This window comes from Phodopus roborovskii, unplaced genomic scaffold (genome assembly GCF_943737965.1).
Source record: "Phodopus roborovskii unplaced genomic scaffold, PHOROB, whole genome shotgun sequence".
In the NCBI taxonomy this organism is placed as follows: domain Eukaryota; kingdom Metazoa; phylum Chordata; class Mammalia; order Rodentia; family Cricetidae; genus Phodopus; species Phodopus roborovskii.
Genome location: NW_026126588.1, coordinates 2,854,686 through 2,873,237, shown reverse-complemented (window position 1 = coordinate 2,873,237; position 18,552 = coordinate 2,854,686). Strand labels below are relative to the sequence as shown.

General features: G+C 51.2%; 1 protein-coding gene across 1 annotated transcript; it reads left to right on the top strand.

Annotated features, from left to right (window-relative positions):
• Positions 1–1,272: 1,272 nt before the first annotated feature.
• On the top strand, positions 1,273–18,139 carry Mrps18a (mitochondrial ribosomal protein S18A). The gene is made up of 6 exons (XM_051204659.1): positions 1,273–1,407; positions 7,924–7,955; positions 11,438–11,545; positions 14,613–14,736; positions 14,860–14,929; positions 17,926–18,139. Exons 1-6 carry the CDS (start codon positions 1,296–1,298, stop codon positions 18,068–18,070), a joined length of 591 nt encoding a protein of 196 aa, XP_051060616.1. The 5' UTR covers positions 1,273–1,295; the 3' UTR covers positions 18,071–18,139.
• Positions 18,140–18,552: the final 413 nt, after the last annotated feature.

Here is an 18,552-nt window from a genome sequence, read left to right as displayed (position 1 = left end):
TAAAAGGATAACCAGGGCTCTTAACCACCCATCCATCTCGCCAGCACCCCCAAAATATATGTTGATTAATAAGTTAGAAAACATAACATGGGAAGGCTGGCACCTAAATGCCCACATGTCAGGAGGGGCTCTGTCACTACCCTGGCCTCGGCTCAGTCCCCAGAAGTTAGACATGAATAAGAGAACAAGGAATGTGGTAAAGACAGGAGGTGTGGCTCATCAGCGCAGGAGAAAATTGGAAGCTAGAGTGAGTCAAAGCTACCCTGATCTTGGCTGGAACACTTGAGGTGTACCCCCACAGAAACCTGCTTCTAATCCATGTGTCAATCAATCTCGCCTTAACTGGCCTTTCAGATTTCTTCCCTGTATCTATCTGCCTTTGCTCAACGCGGTATCTTTCCTGTTCTTCCTGTCTACAGTGATCCTGCAAAGCTCTTCATGCAGCTTTGGTTGTATCCACCTAGCCCAGCAGGGTACCAGTACCAACTAAACAACATGCTTTCTCTCCCTGTCATCAGAGAGCTTGCTGTGCCATTCAGTCGACCTAGTTTTTCTCACCAGAGAACCAGAGTAAGATAACTAGGGGACGGACACACACACACACACACACACACACACACACACACACACACACACACACACACACACACACACTTTAGGCTTATATCGGACAAAGATTGGGAGAGGGACCTGGAACTCACTATGTAGACTAGGCTGGCCTTGAACTCGCTGACATTCACCTACCTCAGTCTCCTAGTGCTGGGATTAAAGGCATGCAACACCACACCTGGCAACAATGTTTCTGTCTTAATAGAATTTTCAATTCTGTCAGGAAGACTGTGTCTAGCACTAAGACAAATGTTGCAGAGACCCAGCGTAGGGGAGGTCACGGTCATTTCCTCAGTGAATGAAGTTTGCAGTCAACTCTAACAAATCATTTACCAGGTAGCCAAAGCCTAGGCAGAGGATAAACGGGGTCAAGTGTTGGGCAGGAAGTGTATATTTGCAACAAAGATTGGCAGGTGGGAGGGTAGGTCAATTCTGTCCCAGGTCTGACGCCGCCAGAGCCAGTGCATTACCATTTCAATCTGCCCTGACGGGCCGGAGGCTCTCCCCTAGACGTTTAGAGGAAAGCAGGGGCTTCGCACAAAGGTGCATCTCTTTAGACCAAACGCCGATCGGGGCCAGAAGCAGAAGCGGTGCGAGTTACCACGAGAAACACGCTCGCCGCACGGCGGCCGCGTACGGCCCGCCCCGGAAGCGGAAGTGCACGCGAGGTCAGGTGTGTCCCCAAGATGGCGGCCCTCAGGGCTCTGGTGTCGGGCTGCGGGCGGCAGCTTCAAGGGTTCCTGGCAGGCCCCGCCGCGACCGGCTGGCCATGGCTTCCAGCTCGTGGGTTGAGAGAAGGTGAGTGTCAGGACCCAGGGACCTCTAGCACTTGACAGCGGACTCCGCCAACCCCGGTGTGCCCCTCCCTGTCTGCACGATTCTGGGACGGCGGAGGTGCGGTCCTCCACGGGGCGTCTAAGAGCCCTTTCAGCCCCTGCGCGGCTCCCGAAAGGAAAGGAGGACTGAGAAAGGCCTGGCCATTTGGAGATCGAAAAAAGAAAGAAAGAAAAAGAGAGGGTCTCAGAGTTCAGCAAAGCTAGAAAAGGCTGAATGCTAATTCTCTCATGTTTTCTAAATCGCCTGCTCATTGATTAAAGCATGCCCCAAAGCCTCCCCTTTCCATTTCTCTTCTGAAAATGTGACTGGGTAGCGCTTTTTTTATTATTATTATTTTTTTATTTTTTGTCTAGGCTACTAATCTGAGAGATGGCAGCCAAGGTGCAAAGGCAATTGAACAACTAAGTCAGAAGCAAGTGCTAAGTGTTCGTTCTGCATTTCATCAATATTAAATCAGGAAAAGTAACCCAATTCGGCCATCGACCGAGAGGTTAAGTTGTGAAAGGGTTGGAAAAGAAGAAAGCACAGCCTTTCTGTGAAGCTTGGGTTCTAATGAGATGTGTGTACATGCCCCGATAAAGAAAGTTATCTATTTGAATGAAAAAGTACAGTAACGTTCATTACTGGAAATAGCAAAAAAAATTATAAAGAATATGCTTGAACAGGCTCGTAAGGGGGTGAGGTCTGGCAGAATGAAAAGGCCTTTGGGTATATAACCTTTCTGTGTTCTGTGGAGTAATATGCCAGAGAAATGATGGGACAGGGGCTTGTTTTTAACATTCTAGCACAGTGTTGGCCAACCAGTGAATATCAGTCAAAGTTGAGAAGTAACCAATTGGAAAGAGTCATCATTATTGTTGGAGGGAGCAGGGGAAAAAAAGGAGTCATTGAATCAAAGCAAAGACCTCGGCCTTCCCAGTTACATAATCAGTAATCATAAACCATTATACACAACTTAGAAAAGGTCTCTTTAGTTTCAAATAGTAATTTCATTAAGAGTGGCAGATAAGGGCCTGGTGACACTATAGAATGCCCTTAATCCCAGAGCTCTGGAAGCAGGCAGATCTGAGTCAAGGCCATTCTGTTCTACAGAAAGAGTTCCAGGACAGCCAGGGCTACGCAGAGAAACCCTGCCTTGAAAAAACCAATAAACAAAAATAAAAACAAACAAACAAAAAAAACCTGTTTTTGACTTTTGAGACAGGGTCTCACTATATTGCCTTGGCTGACCTGGAACTTGTTGTATAGACCAGGCTGCCCTTAAACTCATGGAGATCCACTCGGCCTCCTGAGTGTGGGCTTAGAGGCATAGTCTACCATACAGGCTTTGGACACAGTTCTTTACTGTGTGTGTGTGTGTGTGTGTGTGTGTGTGTGTGTGTGTGTGTTTAAACTAGTTATATAGTTTTATCTTTGAAATGATAAAGATCAAAAGGTTTCTTGTATGACTAGCAGTTTGTATGGTATGTAGGGGTTTTTGTTTGTTTGTTTTTGGTATGTAGTTTCTTGTATAATTAGTTGGTTTAAAACAGAAATATCCAAATACTTAAAAAACTTGTTGGTTTAGACAGAGTTTAGCTAATTAACCTTGGGTGGCCTTTAACTTTCTAGGTAGACCAGGCTGGCCTCAAACATCTGGCAGTCTCCCTGCCTCGGCCTCCGAGTGCTGGTATTATAGTCATGTACCACCATACCCAGCAAGAAATTTTTTTTGACTGGAGAGTTTGTATAATGGTGAGCTATACAATCAGTGTTTAGAGTCGTCTTCTCTAGGAATCCTTGGTAAATCTCCTGTCTAGGAGCCACTGCTTAGCCAGCGGGATCTCAAGGCTAAATGTTAAATTGAATTGTGCTTTATGTGAAAGCCCTGTCGTGTTTTATATATTCTCTTGAGTCCCACACCTCTAACCGTCTAAATGAACCGTGTGGTACTCTGCCTTTTGGTATGGCGCGCACAGCTGGTTTTCATTGGTCTAGCTAGTGTACTTGTCACTCAAATATCATTGTACATGTAAAATTAAAAGCTGTAGCAAACAAGTTGATTCTCTTGCTAAAAATATCCCAGCATCTTGTTTTTCAAAGATAAAACTTCATAACTGTAGCAAGAATTCATGGGGCTTGGAATCAAGAGAAAAAAAAGGCCTCGTGAGGACGGAGCACCGGTGTTGTCGCTGTAAACTTTCGGTCTGATGCATTGCTTCTCAGTCAGGGGTGGTCATCCATCCCCTTTCCCACCCCCAAAACATTTGGCAGTGTCTAGAAACCTTTTTGGTGTCACAACTGGTACTGCCAGCATCTGGTGAGTGCATCAGGATACCGTTGTGTGTCTTACAACACACATGACACCTCCACAACAGAGAACCCAGTGGCCCAAAATGTCAGTAGTCCTGATGTTGGGACAGCTTGATCTGGTTTGACAGGAGGGACAAGCACGGTGCACACCTTTAGTCCTGGCATCTGCCTGGCATCTGGGAAAGGAGCCGAGGCAGGTGATCTCTGTAAATTGTACGGTCAGCATGGCCTATGTAGAGAGTACTAAGCCAGCCAGAGCTACATGGCGAAGCCCTGTCTCTGAGACCCGCCATGTGTGTTTGAGTGTGTGGGGGAACATACGAGCCCAAAGTGAGAATGAGTGGGTTTTGGAAGAAGCAGGCCTGAAGGGGACAGATGAGGGAACTGTGACTTACTTAGTCCTCTTCCAGTAACACATGTAAAACATGGGCTCCATCTTCCCTAAAGGTGGTCATTAGCTGTCTTTATTCTGATGAATGGGGGAACCCAGTTCTGAAGATTCAGTGGCTCACCTGACATGGGCTCCAAGTTGTAGAGTTGCAAGCAAAGGCAGCACCACCTGTCCAGTGTCGCACAACCCTGGTGCTCATGGCAGGTCCTCGCTTCTGTCCCCTCCTTTTCTGAAAGGCTCTTAGCAGTGAACTTGCCAAAGATCATCTAATGAGAGGAAGGAGCAAGTTGGGGGGTTTTCAGATTTCAGTGCCCTGCTACTGGGGAAAGGTGGTATGGAGCAGCGAGACTCTGAAGCCCAGGACAGACGGACATTCCATCAGGAATTGCAGGGAGGCGATTGAGAATGAAGAGGCAGTTAGAATCCCGGAACCCTGAAGCAGAAAGGTGAGCTGAAGGAGCTCGTGCTTGCGAAGCAGGCAGCGAGCGGGAGCACAGGGCTCTGCTGCGACAGCTGGGCAGAGGGCTGCCTTCAGCTGCCCACTCTCACTCTGGCTAGATCAGTTTCCACGGACCCTTGCCCGAGGCCTCCCTGTTCTCCCTGCAATTCCTGACGGAATGTCCGCACCCCTCCGTCACTCACTTCCCTCCCTGCCTCCTGAACAGCCGAGTCTTTCCACAGCCACGGTCCGCTGTGTCGGCCTGTGTTTATGTGCCCATCAAGGGCTTCTGCATCCATTGCAGTCTCACCGAATCGCTGCCGGCTCCAGGCCGTTGTAACTCGGTTATCTTGGACTCCGTCCTAGGAGTATTTACTGAAGTACTCACAGGGCCTCTTTATGGGACGTGGGCTTCCTTACAGGGAAATTCCCATACTTGTTTTCCTTCCCTCCTCCAGAGCAAACACTGTGCCTGACTCTGCTGCTGTTCCTCTGCCCAGGAGGATGAGCGAGGCTGCTACCCACTTCTGAATCTCAGCGCACATGCGACAGATCACGTCATGTGTGTGAGGGGTGTCTGCCTTGAGAGGTTGCAGCTTTAGTTCGCCTTAGAAAGCAGTGTCCTGTCTGGTGCCTTACTTTATGCTGACATATGTCAGGATGCAGGGGTGGTTGTATTTTTTTTCTAAGTAAGTTTTCTATTGGTTCTTGAACCTTAGTCCAGCTTTTCTTACCCACCTCCATTTCTCTTGAATGGAGAGGGGGGCAGGGACAAATGGATCTCAGGTTTTGTTTGGTTTTGCCATGTTTTTCTATGCACGCTGAAAATCAATACTGTTTTTGATTCTTATCTCCTCTTTCCAGGGGCTTAAAATCTGCCGAGGGCCTCTCCAGGCCCCAGCCAGCCTTCGCTGCACTAACTCACCACCCTGATCAATCTGTCTCCTGGGAGTTCCTTGGGTCATGCCTCCGGTTTGACAGATTGTCTCTCTTAGATAAGCATCTGCCTATTGTTTTACCCACTAGCTTCTAGAAAGACACTCACTGGCTACAGGCTGCTGTGGGAGATTGTTAACAGCAGAGCTTGCCATGGGCTTTGATCTCTCTTCCAGGGGCCAGTGGGATGACTTCAGGGTTTGGGTCTTTGCCGAGAGTGATGTGTGTTTTGTTAGACTTGTTTACCTCAGGGTTAGGACCCAAGAGCCTGGACCAAGAAGGAAACCACATGTTTATGCTCTTTGTGTTTCAGGCCACTGTCCTCGTGCTGGCTCCGTGGTCCCAGAATGTCCCTGCTTTTGTTCCCTGAGGCGTCTCAGAAATGAACCCCTCTACCTGTTGTTGCTCCCATTTGGTCACCCTCCGGCCCTCCCCCCAATCTGTTTTGCATAGTAGCAAAGTATCTAGGGTAGCTGGGTCTCCTGGGCTGGAGATGTGTCCTCCTGCTCTCGCTGGCCCTGTGTGGGCCTTTCTGCAGTGGACATCGCCCTGACCTTCCCTCTGCAGCTGTGCTGGCTTCTAGGCTGACAACCAGGTTGAGTCTCACCCACATCCCGTTCATTGGTTGGTCTCTGTTCTGGACAAGTAGAACCGTGTGTGAGGTGACGCAGTTTCTAGTTTGTTCTGATTAGTGGCTACAGTGTTCGTCGGAGAAAGCCTCTGGGTTTCACTTATGAGTGTCTGGAGTTGGGCATGGGAGGCTCTCAGTTTGGTTGTTTTGGAGTAATGATTCTTTATGAATGGTTTGCCCAGAAAACAAATGAGGACTAATTCCAGGCAGCCTGTGTTCAATTAGGTGTCGGTCATAGAGCTCACTGATCACAGATGCTGACATGGGCTCTGGTTGGGTTGGCGTTGCCTTTTTTTTCCTTAGACTCTTCTCTTGTTATTGTTTATATTATGTATTTGCAGATGCAATATATGTTTATTTTAGAAAATATGGCAGGCCACAGACGTGTACCCCCTCCCACCTGTGAGGCACAGCTAGGTCTCTGACATATACCCCACGGTGCCTATGAGCCTCCTGCAGCATGGTCAATTGTGTAACTGCAGGTGGATATTTTTCCTAGGGAAAGATCTTTAGCTTCTGCCGAATTCTCAAAGTCAAGGACCTTAGGCACATTTCTAATCTATATTCCTTCTTGTGTTAGTCAGAGCTAAGTCAAACTAAACTGTGGTAGCCAAACTACTTCATAAACAGAGTTTTAGCATCTGGAGAGACGGTTTGCAGATTGTGTGGGCCCAAGCTCCCTACTGTAGTTAAAGGAGACAGTGGTGATTATGTCACTCCTTAAACACAGCATTTATTGAGCATTTGCTGTGTACCAGTTCCATGCTAGCAGCTGCGGCTCTCTCTTTCTAAACAAGCCAGGCACATGGGAGACTCTCCAAGAGCAGTTGCTTTGTGTGAGCTGGCAGCTTTGATTGCCACTGGCCTTGTCGTTCAGTATCCTAGTTAGGTGAGGTGGGAAATGTGTGTCGCCTGACAGATGTGTGCAACTGATGGTCTTGCCTCCTCTTCTCTCCTGCCAACTCAGTCATCAGTGGGCCCTGGGTTACCCTCGGTGTAGAATAGCAGTGTTCCCTGAAGCCCTGCTGAATCTGCTCTCTTCAGGCTCCTGATTGCTCTCTCTTCCCATCCCTTTCTCTGATGTGATAATAGAACATAGCCCTTTGGGGAGAGATGAAGAGGATGGAGCTGAGAACATTCCCCTAATGGCCAGTTTCATGTAGTCTTGACACGGGATTCTCAGGACACGTTTTGGGAATGGATTTGTCTCGTTGAAAAGCCACCACTCGAACACAGATAGGGTTGTGCTTTAGTTTGTAAACCCTTCAACGAAAAAGCCATTTTGATCTGATTCAGTCTGTAAAGGGACACGTGTAAGGGGTACTTTGATCCCTTTGGGCCTGCTGTTCCAAAAGCTTTTGGTTATTTTTGCCCATAGGGTAGGATCTTGTCCCTCTTTGCTTAAGTCTTTGAAAGAATCTTTCTTTGTAGCCCAGGCTGCCCTCAAACTTACAGCAATTTTCCTGCCACAGCTATTGTTTGCCAATTCTTCTAGACAGAATCAGGATAAATCTCAGCTTCAAAGGGCCAAAGAGACAGCATGGAGACCCTTAATCCCAGAGAGATCCTGCATCCTGAGCATCCCAGGCTTGCCCACAGCCAGCCTCAAGGGCATAGAATCTTGGCTCTTGGGGGTGAACCTTGCCCGCTTTCTGTCCCAGGCAGGGACCGTGGGAGAGTGCAGACTGAAGGCTCCTCTCCTTTGCCTGTGTAGAATTTGAGCTGTTATTTGAAACTCCCTGTTCCTTATTAAATGGCTGACCTAATTTTTCCCCTTTATCTCTGTAGTGGTGGAGATCCAAGAAGGGAAGACAACTGTAGTAAGTATCATTGCGCTGCCTTGGCCACTCACGACCTCCTTAACGCTTGGAGCCGCCTGGCTGCTCCTCTGAGGGAGGGAGGGAGAGAGGCCCAATCTGGACTCCTGGCTCCAGGATCTGCTCCCTCTGAGACCATAAATTCTGAAGTCTACTATTTTTCGGGCTGTGTGCCGTAGTGTGGTTAATCAAGAACAGTCGTTGTGCCTGTACTGAGGTATCTGTTACTTGATTGGAGTGACCTTTTGTATGACAAAGTCTCAGAGGCCTTTCCTGACATGTTCTCTGGCGGGTGATAAGTCAGTTTCCCAAAGGGGAAACTAAGGCAGAAATGCAGGTCTACAGAAGCAGAGATGGTTGTCCCAGAGCCAGGGCCTGGACTTCAGGTCCTTCCTTTCTGTCTAGAAAGTGTACCCTTGAGTGACATGTGAAGAGCTGACAGTCCCTAGGCCCTAACTTACACTGGCTCCCTGGCTTGTCTCTTGGTAAGAGAGCTGGAACGGTCTTCCACCCATGCCCCCCTTTCCCTTGCTAGGCCCATCTCACCTCCCCTGGGGAGTCAGTCATGGGGCCTAGATTATCCCGTAATCCTTAAAAGACAGCCTTGTTTTCACATGGTCTTCTATGCCTCCCAGAAATTCTCAGCCACCTCTCAGAGCTCCCAGAAGGCTCAGGAACTTCCATGTCAACCAGGGGCTTAACCTCTCTGGCAGCCAGCCAAGTACAGGCCTCCCCAAGGCAGTTTTATACCCAGGAGAAACCCTGTCATTCTCCCAGGATACCTCCTCGTCTTTCCCACTAGTTAGCCTCCACCTAAAGCTTACTTTTTAGGGAACTCCATCCCCTTTTGGCATCTCTGCAATTCTCTGATCAAAACCTAAAATAATCCTGGCGTGATTGTGTATGTCTGCAATCCCCGTACTTGCAGAATCAGGAGGAGTTCAAGGCTATCCTCAGCTATATAGTGAGTTCAAGGCAAGCCAGGGCTACATGAGATCCTGTCTCAAATGACAAAAAAAGCATTCACCCTAAAACTTTATGCTGTAGAAAATGGTACTGTCAGACTTTTTTGTTTTTGTTTTTTGAGATGGTTTCTCTGGGTAGCCCTGGCTGTCCTGAAACTCTCTCTGTAGACCAGGCTGGCCTCAAACTCAAGAGATCTGCCTGCCTCTGCCTCCCTAGTGTTAGGACTAAAGGCGTGTGCCACCACACCCAGCCTGACATCAGACTTTTGAAGTGGCATCTTGCTTCTGCTTTTCTGGGTATAGACAGAGTGCTCAGTGCTAAGAGAATGCCGCCTACCCACTGTATCTCCTGCTAATGCAGCTGTTGTCCTGGGCCCAGCCTTCTTCCTGGCTCACCAGAGTACCCGTTAGTCTTCTGTTGACTGTCTCCACTCCCTTGAAGACTATGGCAGACCATCCCTGCCTATCATCTGCCATCTTCAGACTGTAGAGCCAGCTAGTTTACCGCCAGTAACAGCATCTGTAAGGGAAGCTGATGTGTTAGACATTCAGAATTGAAGGCTCGCTTCCCAGAGGATGGTGCTCTCCATATCTGACTTTTAAGTATAAAGAGGGTCTTCATGTGAGGCGTGGATCTGCTGCTTGTAGAGGAACATGGAGACAGACCCTGCAGCTCTGTCAGGTGCTGCAGGGCCTGACTGTGGGTGTATGTTCTCCAAAATCAGACCTGGCGTCTGCAGTGTTAAGTTGTGGGAGTTAGGTGAACTGGTACATGTGAACCATTCTTAGCACAGAACCAGCTGAATAACAGTGAGCCAGTGAACAGTGGCTCTCTCCTGGGGCCCACTAGGCCTCCCATGCTCCTGCAGATTTTCCTTGGCCCACAGCTTCCCTCTGACGTGTTTGGCGTTGCCATGGTAGAAGTGGGGGGTTGGTAGTGGTTCCTGACATAACTGAGCAGAACTTGCAGGCTTCCTCAGCCCAGGGGACAGAATTATTTTGTCCCTGTGCCTCTCAAATCCATCCCAGCCATGTTCTTAGGCTCAGCCTCAGCGAGGCCCGCTAAGCTGCTCCTGCAATTGGAGCTGACTCCCAGATCTTTGCTTTAGTACACTTAGCCATTCCAAGGCTGGGTCACAGGGTACAGTCATGACAGGAAGGTCATGTCACACGTGGCCTCTGCAAGGTATTTGAAAGGCATTATCCAAAATGATAGAAGTAAAGAGAGCTGTAATCCCAGAACTCAGGAAGCAAAGGCTCACTGCAAACGTGAGGCCCGCCTGGTCCTACAAGCCAGCTAAGTCTACCTAGTGGGACCCTGGCTTGTTTTAGAGGAGAGCGTGTATTGTGTTCATCTGCCCTTGTTTGTGGAGGAGAGAGGGGCAGCAGTATACACAGACACCCACTTGTCTGACTGTTCCAGGGCTTCTCAGCTGCAGCATTGGCAGGCGTTCTTTGTTGTAAGGGCTCCCCTGTGCATCCTTGCTAGATGCCCGTCACCCCCTCCCCCCAGCTGTTCAATCAGAAATGTCCTCAGACATGGCCAGACAGGGGCAAATACCTCTTATTGGAACCTGCTAGCACAGATAGGGCTCTGCCCCATAAAGCTGGAAGCAGTGCTCTGCAGATAACGTAGAGAATAGGTGAGCTTTCTTTGAGGAGTGAATCTCTATGCCATCTGGCACTTTTTTATATGTGTGTGTCTAGTTGTCTGTATGTGTACATGTGCATACAGCTGCCCTTGGAGGCCGGGAAAAGGCATCAGATTCCCCCGGACCTGGGGTGCTGGGAAAGCAAAGCCCAGCCCTCTGCAAGAGCAGTGAGTACTCTGAGCTGCTGAGCATCTCTCCAGCCCCATTTGGAACTTTTAACCGTGTGATGTGTCACCTTTCTGGAGGCGGGGAGGAAGCCTAGGGTTCAGGTATTTTATTGTGCTTTGTCGAGGAAGGAAAGATAGTATTCAGTTGGTGTGGCAAAGCCTTCCTTCTAGTTCAGCAGTCCTCAAACTGTGGGCCTCAACTCCCTAAGATGCTTATATTACACTTCATAACAGTAGCAAAATTGGTTATGAAGTAACAACAAAAATTTTATGGCTGGAGGTCACCACAACATGAAGAACTGTATTAAAGGGTCACAGCATTGGGAGGGTTGAGAGCTACTTACTACTCTAGTTTATCTGTCTGTTGATGTCATCGTTGCTCTTTGTCTGGTTTTTTGAGGCAAGAGTCTTACCATATAACTCTCTGCCGGCTTGGAACTTAATACTGTGTACCCCAGGCTAGCCTTGAACTTCTACTTCCCCTGCCTTTGCCACCCACTGCTGGGATTACCGGTATGCATCACTTGTGTGGCCAAGGCCCAGCACCCAGCAGCTAGAAACTCTCCACGTGCAAGCAGACCTGTTAGTTGCTGCCATGGGGCCCCCAGAAGTTGGCTGTGAGAGTTCATGGGGGTGTGCTCAGGTTAAAGGCCTGCGTGCCTGGCTCGGGCTCTCACCTTGCCTTTTTCCCTCTCTCTTAGATTGAAGGCCGAATCACAGAAACTCCCAAGGCAACTCCAAACCCCCCTAACCCCTCAGGCCAGTGCCCCATCTGCCGTTGGAACCTGAAGCACAAATATAACTATGAGGTGAGTGTGGCCATAGAGACCATCCCCCTGCATCCACTGGGGCCAGAGCCATCTTTCCTGAACGTTGTCCTCCTCGGGTAGTGACAGCTGCCTATCACGTGGCCATCAAAGACAACGGACCTGAGATCTGACTGTGGTAGGCTCTAAGAGGCTTTGAGAAGTACTAGGCAAAGCTCTGGTTAAGAGCACTGGCTGCTCTTCTAGAGAATGGGTTCGGTTCCCAGAGGACCCGACACCCTCTTCTGGCCTCTACAGGCACTGCATATACTTAGTATATGCACACACGTGCGCCCGAAATAATCTCAAAAATAAAAAGAAATTTGTGGCTGGAGAGACAGCTCAGTGGTTAAGAGCATTGTTTGCTGCTCTTGCAATGAACCTTACTGCAGCTCCTAGCACCTAAATGGTAGCTCACAACTACCCACAACTCCAGTTCCAGAGCAGCCAGTGCCCTGGTGCCCCCCAAGGATACTGAGGAAGCTTGCAGTGCAAATGTATACGTGCAGGTAAACCACTTACGCACATACATTTTTTAAAGGTAAATCATTGCATTTTAAAGTTCTCACAGGCTTTGGAGCTGGAAGCCACTGAGTTCATGGCCTGGTTCAGAAGGGCAGGGGTCGTTCTCACAGGAGTAGAATCAGGTCTGGATTTGGCTGTCTTCTCCCTAAGGTAATGAGGTGGTTCACAGTGTGATCCGCAGACACGCCGAAGTCTCCCCAGTGCAGCGCCAGACCACCCAATTGCTGTACCTTTTCCAGAGCAGCTGCTTCTGGGAAAGGAGATGATCATGAACATACCCAGCGCAGGCAGGGTGAGTGTGGGCCTGCTCCAGGAGGCCGTGTCCTGAGCAGGCACCGGCGTAGTTAACTTACTGCGTTTGATTGGTTTGGTTTTTCGAGACAGGGTTTTTTTTTGTTTTGTTTTGTTTTTTTTTTTTTTCTGTGTAGTCCTGACTGTCCCCGGGCCTCACTCTGTAGGCCAAGCTGGCCTTGAACTCAGAGATCCTCCTGCCTTCCAAGTGCTGGGACTAAAGGTGTACGCCACCACTGCCCAGCATCAGGGTTTTTTTGTTGTTTCTTGGAGGATGTGTCTGTGTGTGAAGGAACACATGCCACAGCACACGTGTAGAGGTCAGTGTTCTCCTTCCTACATGTGGATCCTGGGTATCAATCTCAGATAGTCAGGCACAGCAAGTACCCTTCCTGGCTGAGCCATCTTTCCAGCCCTTAGATTTCTAATTAACTCCATGAAGTAGGGGCTTCATCCTTGCTTTGCAGTCAGGGAATCCTGGGCATGAAGTTAATAAACTTCCCGCGGTAAATATCAGCTGGGTAGCCAGGCCGAGCCCTTGCTGTGCTAACTCCCACCCTGCAGACAAGACAGGGTCCTGGGTACCTACACTTGCTCTTCAGAGCTCTCCCGTGACACATGCACACTGTTTGGGGATTTCAGGTGATTCAGGCTCTGGGCCAGTTTGACCTGTGTGTTGTCCCAGATCTCCCCTGAGGCACAGGATGGCTAAGGGCAGAGATCCTGGTCAGATGATAAGTGCAGGAAGATCTGAACAGAGTGACCCAACTAATCTCCTGGGCTGGGGACCTTGGCTTCAGTCCACCCCCGGGCGTGGGGGCGGGGCATGGCTCTCACCCTGCCCTGGATCCTCTGAAAATAAGTACCCAGAGCACAGCGGAAGGCTGAGTTCAGAGCTGCTTGTCTCATGGATATCAGTGAATGTGCAGGCATGCTTGTAATCCCAGGTGCAGATGGGGAGGTAAACCGCACACCTGCCCAGGGCAGTGTCCCACTGGCCATTTCCAGGAAATGATTGGCTTTCTTTCCAGGAGAAGAAATCTAATCCTCTCCAAGGTAAAGGCTAAAGCTGTTTCTCCTTTTTCCCTTTTCCACTTGGAGCACCTTTGGCCCACGCTGTGCGCTGCTGTCAGCTGGCCTGGCAACCCTGCAGTGAAGGGTGTCGAGCATGCAAGCCAGCATGTTAGCTATGCATTAGTCCAAGTCTTCTACCTCCTTCTGAGTAGTGCTGGGCTGAGCGTTTGGGGCTCAGAGTCCGCACGCGGGAGCTGTCCAGTGATTAAGACAGATTTGCAGTCACACAGCAAGGCAGCCAGGGCAGCACCGTAGTACAGGGACAAGGGCTGGCATTGGGCCCTGCTAGGGACAAGTGTTACTTAACCCTTTGAGTCAGTTATGGTGGGAGACAGTTGCTCCTTTTTGCTAGACTTAGTCCCACACAGCTTGTTAGGTGTGTGACAAGGAGGCCCATATTCTCTTCTAGACGTAGGGAATGTGGACTGGACTTGACAGCCCGGTTCCCTTCCTCTCAGCTCGGGTGCCTGCCTAGCCTCTGAGCAAGACCAGCGGGCGGAGCGGCTGCCTCTGCCCTTCACCTGTGCCATCTAGATTCCGGGGCTGAGGTGGAACAGGTGTTGCCGCTCTTGGAAATAAGTGCTTTACATGTCCCCTGCCAGCTGAGAAGAATGACCAGTGAGAGATGTCATCTGTTTATATAACTGTTTGCGTTTGTTTGTTTGTTTGTTTGTTTGTTTTGAAATGATTTTTCTGTGTAACAGCTCTGGCTATTCTAGAACTTTCTCTGTAGATCAGGTGAACCCACAAAGATCCATCTGCCTCAGCCTCCTTAATGCTGGGATTAAGTAAAGCTGAACGCCACCACTTCCCAGTGTTTTTTTGTTTTGAGACAAGGTTTCTCTGTGTAGCCCTGGCTGACCTAGAACTTCCTCTGTAGACCAGGCTGGCCTCAGACTCACAGAGATCTGCCTGCCCCTGGCATTAAAGCAGTGTACCACATCACCCTGGAAGACTACCAGACATTTCCTCCCAAGAAAGGCTGGTGGTAAATGCTCTCTAGAGCATTTCTGGTCTCAATGTGTCGGGCTTTTGGGGAGGTGCTGGGAGCCCTTTGTTGGCAATGGGGAGTAGAACTCCTGGTGAGTTGTCCGGCTGTGCCACCAGCGAGCCACGGTCCTGGTTCTCAGCATACAAGTCATCTCAGCTGACCCCCACGCCTGCTTTTGGCTCTCACTAGGATGTACTGCTGCTCAGTCAGTTCATCCGGCCCCATGGAGGTATGCTGCCCCGGAACATCACAGGCTTGTGCCTGGAAGAACACCGAAAGATTGAGGAGTGTGTAAAGATGGCTCACCGAGCAGGTCAGAGCAATGAACGGCTTATTAATTATGATCCCCACCCGCTCCGTGTCCCTGCTCCCCACTCCTGTGGTCTATGCCCTTCAGAACTGTGGAGACTGACCCTTTGTGTGTTCTTCCACTCAGGTCTATTCCCAGATCACAGGCCACGGCTTCCAGAAGGGTCCTTACCAAAGAGTAAACCCAAGCTCAACCGGTAAGGAAACGTGAGCACAACCGGCCCAAGTACCGTAGGCCCATGGGGCTTGTCTCGTGGCTCTCAGAGCAGCCAAGTCTGCTCCATTCCCAGACAGCCCAGGCACATACATACCCACATCTTTCCCACCGGAGCTGTGCTATCTACCACCTCCCTCCCCAGTCCATGTCTCTCTCTGTTCTAGAAGGCCTTGACACGGGTAAGGAGGCTGCTGGCTGGGCATTAAAATATGTTAGTCCCTGTTGATGAGATCATGCCGCATTTCTATGGAGAGGTCAGAGCACTGCCACAAACGTCCAGTATCCCAGCTGTCTCTAGGACCAGTCATTACAGGGCCGGGCAAGGCCTTGGCCACGGAGGACTGTCCGGGATAGGGCCACCCTACACAGCATCGCATCAAGGCAGCGTGCATATAGGCTCAGTCACCACTCAGGCCCTGGAGTCCCGCAGTTCACAGCCTACACAAGTTGTTTGGCTTCTTAGCTGCCCTGCAGTCTCGGAAGAGATGCGAGTCAGCCCTCCAGCAGCAGCAGGATAGGCAGGCCTCCTTAGAGTGAGAAGCCATTCTCACCGAACATTCAGACAACTGTCCTGTTACAGGCCCCACTCCATGACATTGCCCTCTCAGGCAAATCGACCTGTACTGTCCCCTGGTCCAGAGAAGAGCCGGGTCTGTAGAATTGATCCTGTAGTGTACTGTCCCCTGGTCGAGAGAAGAGCTGGGTCTGTAGACTTGATCTTGTAGTGTCTATGTGTCCAGCGGCTCCTTGCTCCTCCAGTGTATCGAGCTGCCTCTGCTGATAGCGAGAACAGCAGATACTCTGCAGGGGGGGACTGAGGCAGAGCAAGACTCTACAGCCCCCACAGACCTTTGCAGAGATCCCTACCAGAACCCAGGTGCATGCCGGGAGGCCAGGTTGCTGTGTGGAGGGTGTGAGATGGGGTAACGTAGGCTTGCTTCTCTGTGTGGAGGGTGTGAGATGGGGTAACGTAGGCTTGCTTCTCTGAGCCTTGCCCCCCCCCCCATCCCTAGATGCTGAGCAGTGCTGGGCTGGGCTCTCTGCCAGCAGCCCCAATGAGCAAGGCATGCTCTGGTCCGTTTGGGGGTTGAGCCCACCCCCACGGTGACTTTTAAGAGACAGCAGCGAGCCTGAGGACACAATCCATCCTGCCCTCAGGCCTTTGAAGCTAGGCCAGGCTCCCTCCCTTACGTCCGGTGTCCTTTAGTGTGACACAGGATTGATGATGTGTGGGGTTCTTGAGTTGCAAAAGGCCATCCTGGGGGAGGGGAAGCCCTGGCTCAGGAGGTGCTGCACCCTGCACAAGGGATGCTGTGACTGCACCCAAAGGTCCCTCGTCTGCACTCACTCCCATGCCCTCAGCACCCTGGTGCGATGGATGGTCTCCTCTTCCACACTCTCCTGGTGCGATGGATGGTCTCCTCTTCCCCATTCTCCTGGTGCGATGGATGGTCTCCTCTTCCCCACTCTCCTGGTGCGATGGATGGTCTCCTCTTCCCCACTCTCCTGGTGCGATGGATGGTCTCCTCTTCCCCACTCTCCTGGTGCGATGGATGGTCTCCTCTTCCCCACTCTCCTGGTGCGATGGATGGTCTCCTCTTCCCCACTCTCCTGGTGTGATGGATGGTCTCCTCTTCCCCACTCTCCTGGTGCGATGGATGGTCTCCTCTTCCCCAATCTCCTGGTGCGATGGATGGTCTCCTCTTCCCCACTCTCCTGTGCACAGGGTTCAGACCAGTGCTTGCTCAGAAGGTGTAGAAAGGGGGTGATTTAGAAAAGCCCGGGTTCTGACTGGAGCTAGATGTTCACAGAGTGCTAACTGGGCGCCACCCTGCCTACCCATCAGGTGGCTGTTCTGTGAGGCACAGGCATCAGACCCAAGGCTAGCTGAAGGACAGCTGAGGACAGCTCTGGAGAGTCTATCCGCTGGGGTCTTCTGAAGTCCTTGAGTCCTGTGCATACCCTATTTCATGCGCCTGCTCCCAGACCCGTCTGCACCTCTCCCTCTCGGGACTGGGAGAGGCCAGCACCAGGGCCAGCTGTGAGTGGCCTGTGCTAAAACAGCCTGTTGTGCTATATGACCATGGAGACAGCGGCCCCTGTGCAGGCAGCGTGCCAGCCAACTGGGAAAGGCCTGTCTTCCTGCCTCCTGGGCCCAGCACATGCTGGGTCTCCCTCCTGCATAAAGCCACCAGCCGAAGACCAAGGTCCAGGGGGGCCCGGTGGGAAAGCGTGAGTCAGCAATGCTTTTTTCTGCCAGGGACTTCAGCCAAAAAGTAAATTTTCATTTCTGCCAGGAGTACTAGTTTTTAAATTAAGAAGCTTTTCCTTGAGGGTCTCTGGAGGTAGCCAGGGCAAGCCTCAACCTCCCAGAACACAGGAGGACCCTGGCCTTTGTGGCTGAACTTTGAGGATGAAGGATGGGCCTTTCTGGTGAGGAGCCAGGTTTCATTATGAACAGAGCAAATCCCAGTCATGGCGCTATGAGCCACTTTTCCAGGAACAATCCGGGCCCAGGCTATCCCCAAAGGAGGCCGGAGGAGCATGTGTGGCCTCCATCTTTCCCTGCCCTCTCCCACTTACAGGAACCCGCTGGGCTGCAACTGCACCCCTGTGCTCCCCCTTACCTCCCATCAGTTTGGGTGAGCGGTGGGGCCCTGCACCAGTGTGGTGCCCTGGAGGCTAGGGTGTCCAGAGCAGCCGAGTGGGCAAGAACCGAGCGCAGGGTCTCCCTGCCTTTACCCTTCCCTGGGCCTGGGCTGCCTGCCTCTGCCTGACCCTGACTACACACTCGTAAAAGCAAGAGCCCATCCATCTGTTTACAAAACAGCAGTTTCTTCCAGGCAGATCCTTTGCCCTTTGAGAGGCAGACTGGTGACAGAGAAGGCGCAGCCACTACAGCCTAGCCCTGGGGACAGTGCCCTCCCCCTACTCTTGCTGTCCCAGCATGCCCACCTCCTTGTGTTCCCTCTACAGCTACTTGACTCGCTGGGCTCCCAGCTCTGTCAAGCCCATCTATAAAAAAGGTCACCGTTGGAACAAGGTGGGTATGGCCGTGGGGTCGCCACTCTTGAAAGACAACGTCTGCTACTCCAGGAGGCCTTTGAAGCTGCTTCATTAATGGAGCCCTGCCCTGCGGCTGAAGACCCGGACAGCCTCCCACGCGACGCTCCCATCAGAACCACGGGGACTCGGGGACTGACTTCTGTGCCCTGCATCCCCTGGCCTGTGGGCTTCTGACTGGCTGGGGCTGAGATGGATGCAGGGCGGGAATCTTACTCAGAGAAATGTAATAAAGAGGCCCTCGGCTTCCGCGTGTGGTGGCTGTGGTGGCTTTCAGCCTTTACCTAGTGTGACTCTGCCGGTCTCTGAATGGGCCCTGTCTGTGACTGGAGTGGGGTCCGTGACCACGTGGGTGCCCTGTTCTGCCGACAGGCATCACACCCTGGTTGGGGGCCTAGTGCACGGCAGCTGTCAGTTGAGTCCAGGACCTTGAGCAGGCCCCTGACCACCCCTCCCCACCGCAGCCCCCGCCTGACCACACTTGGGGTCTCCTCCACCAGCACACTCCTGGTCGCTGCCTCTTGGTTTAGAATTAGGCTT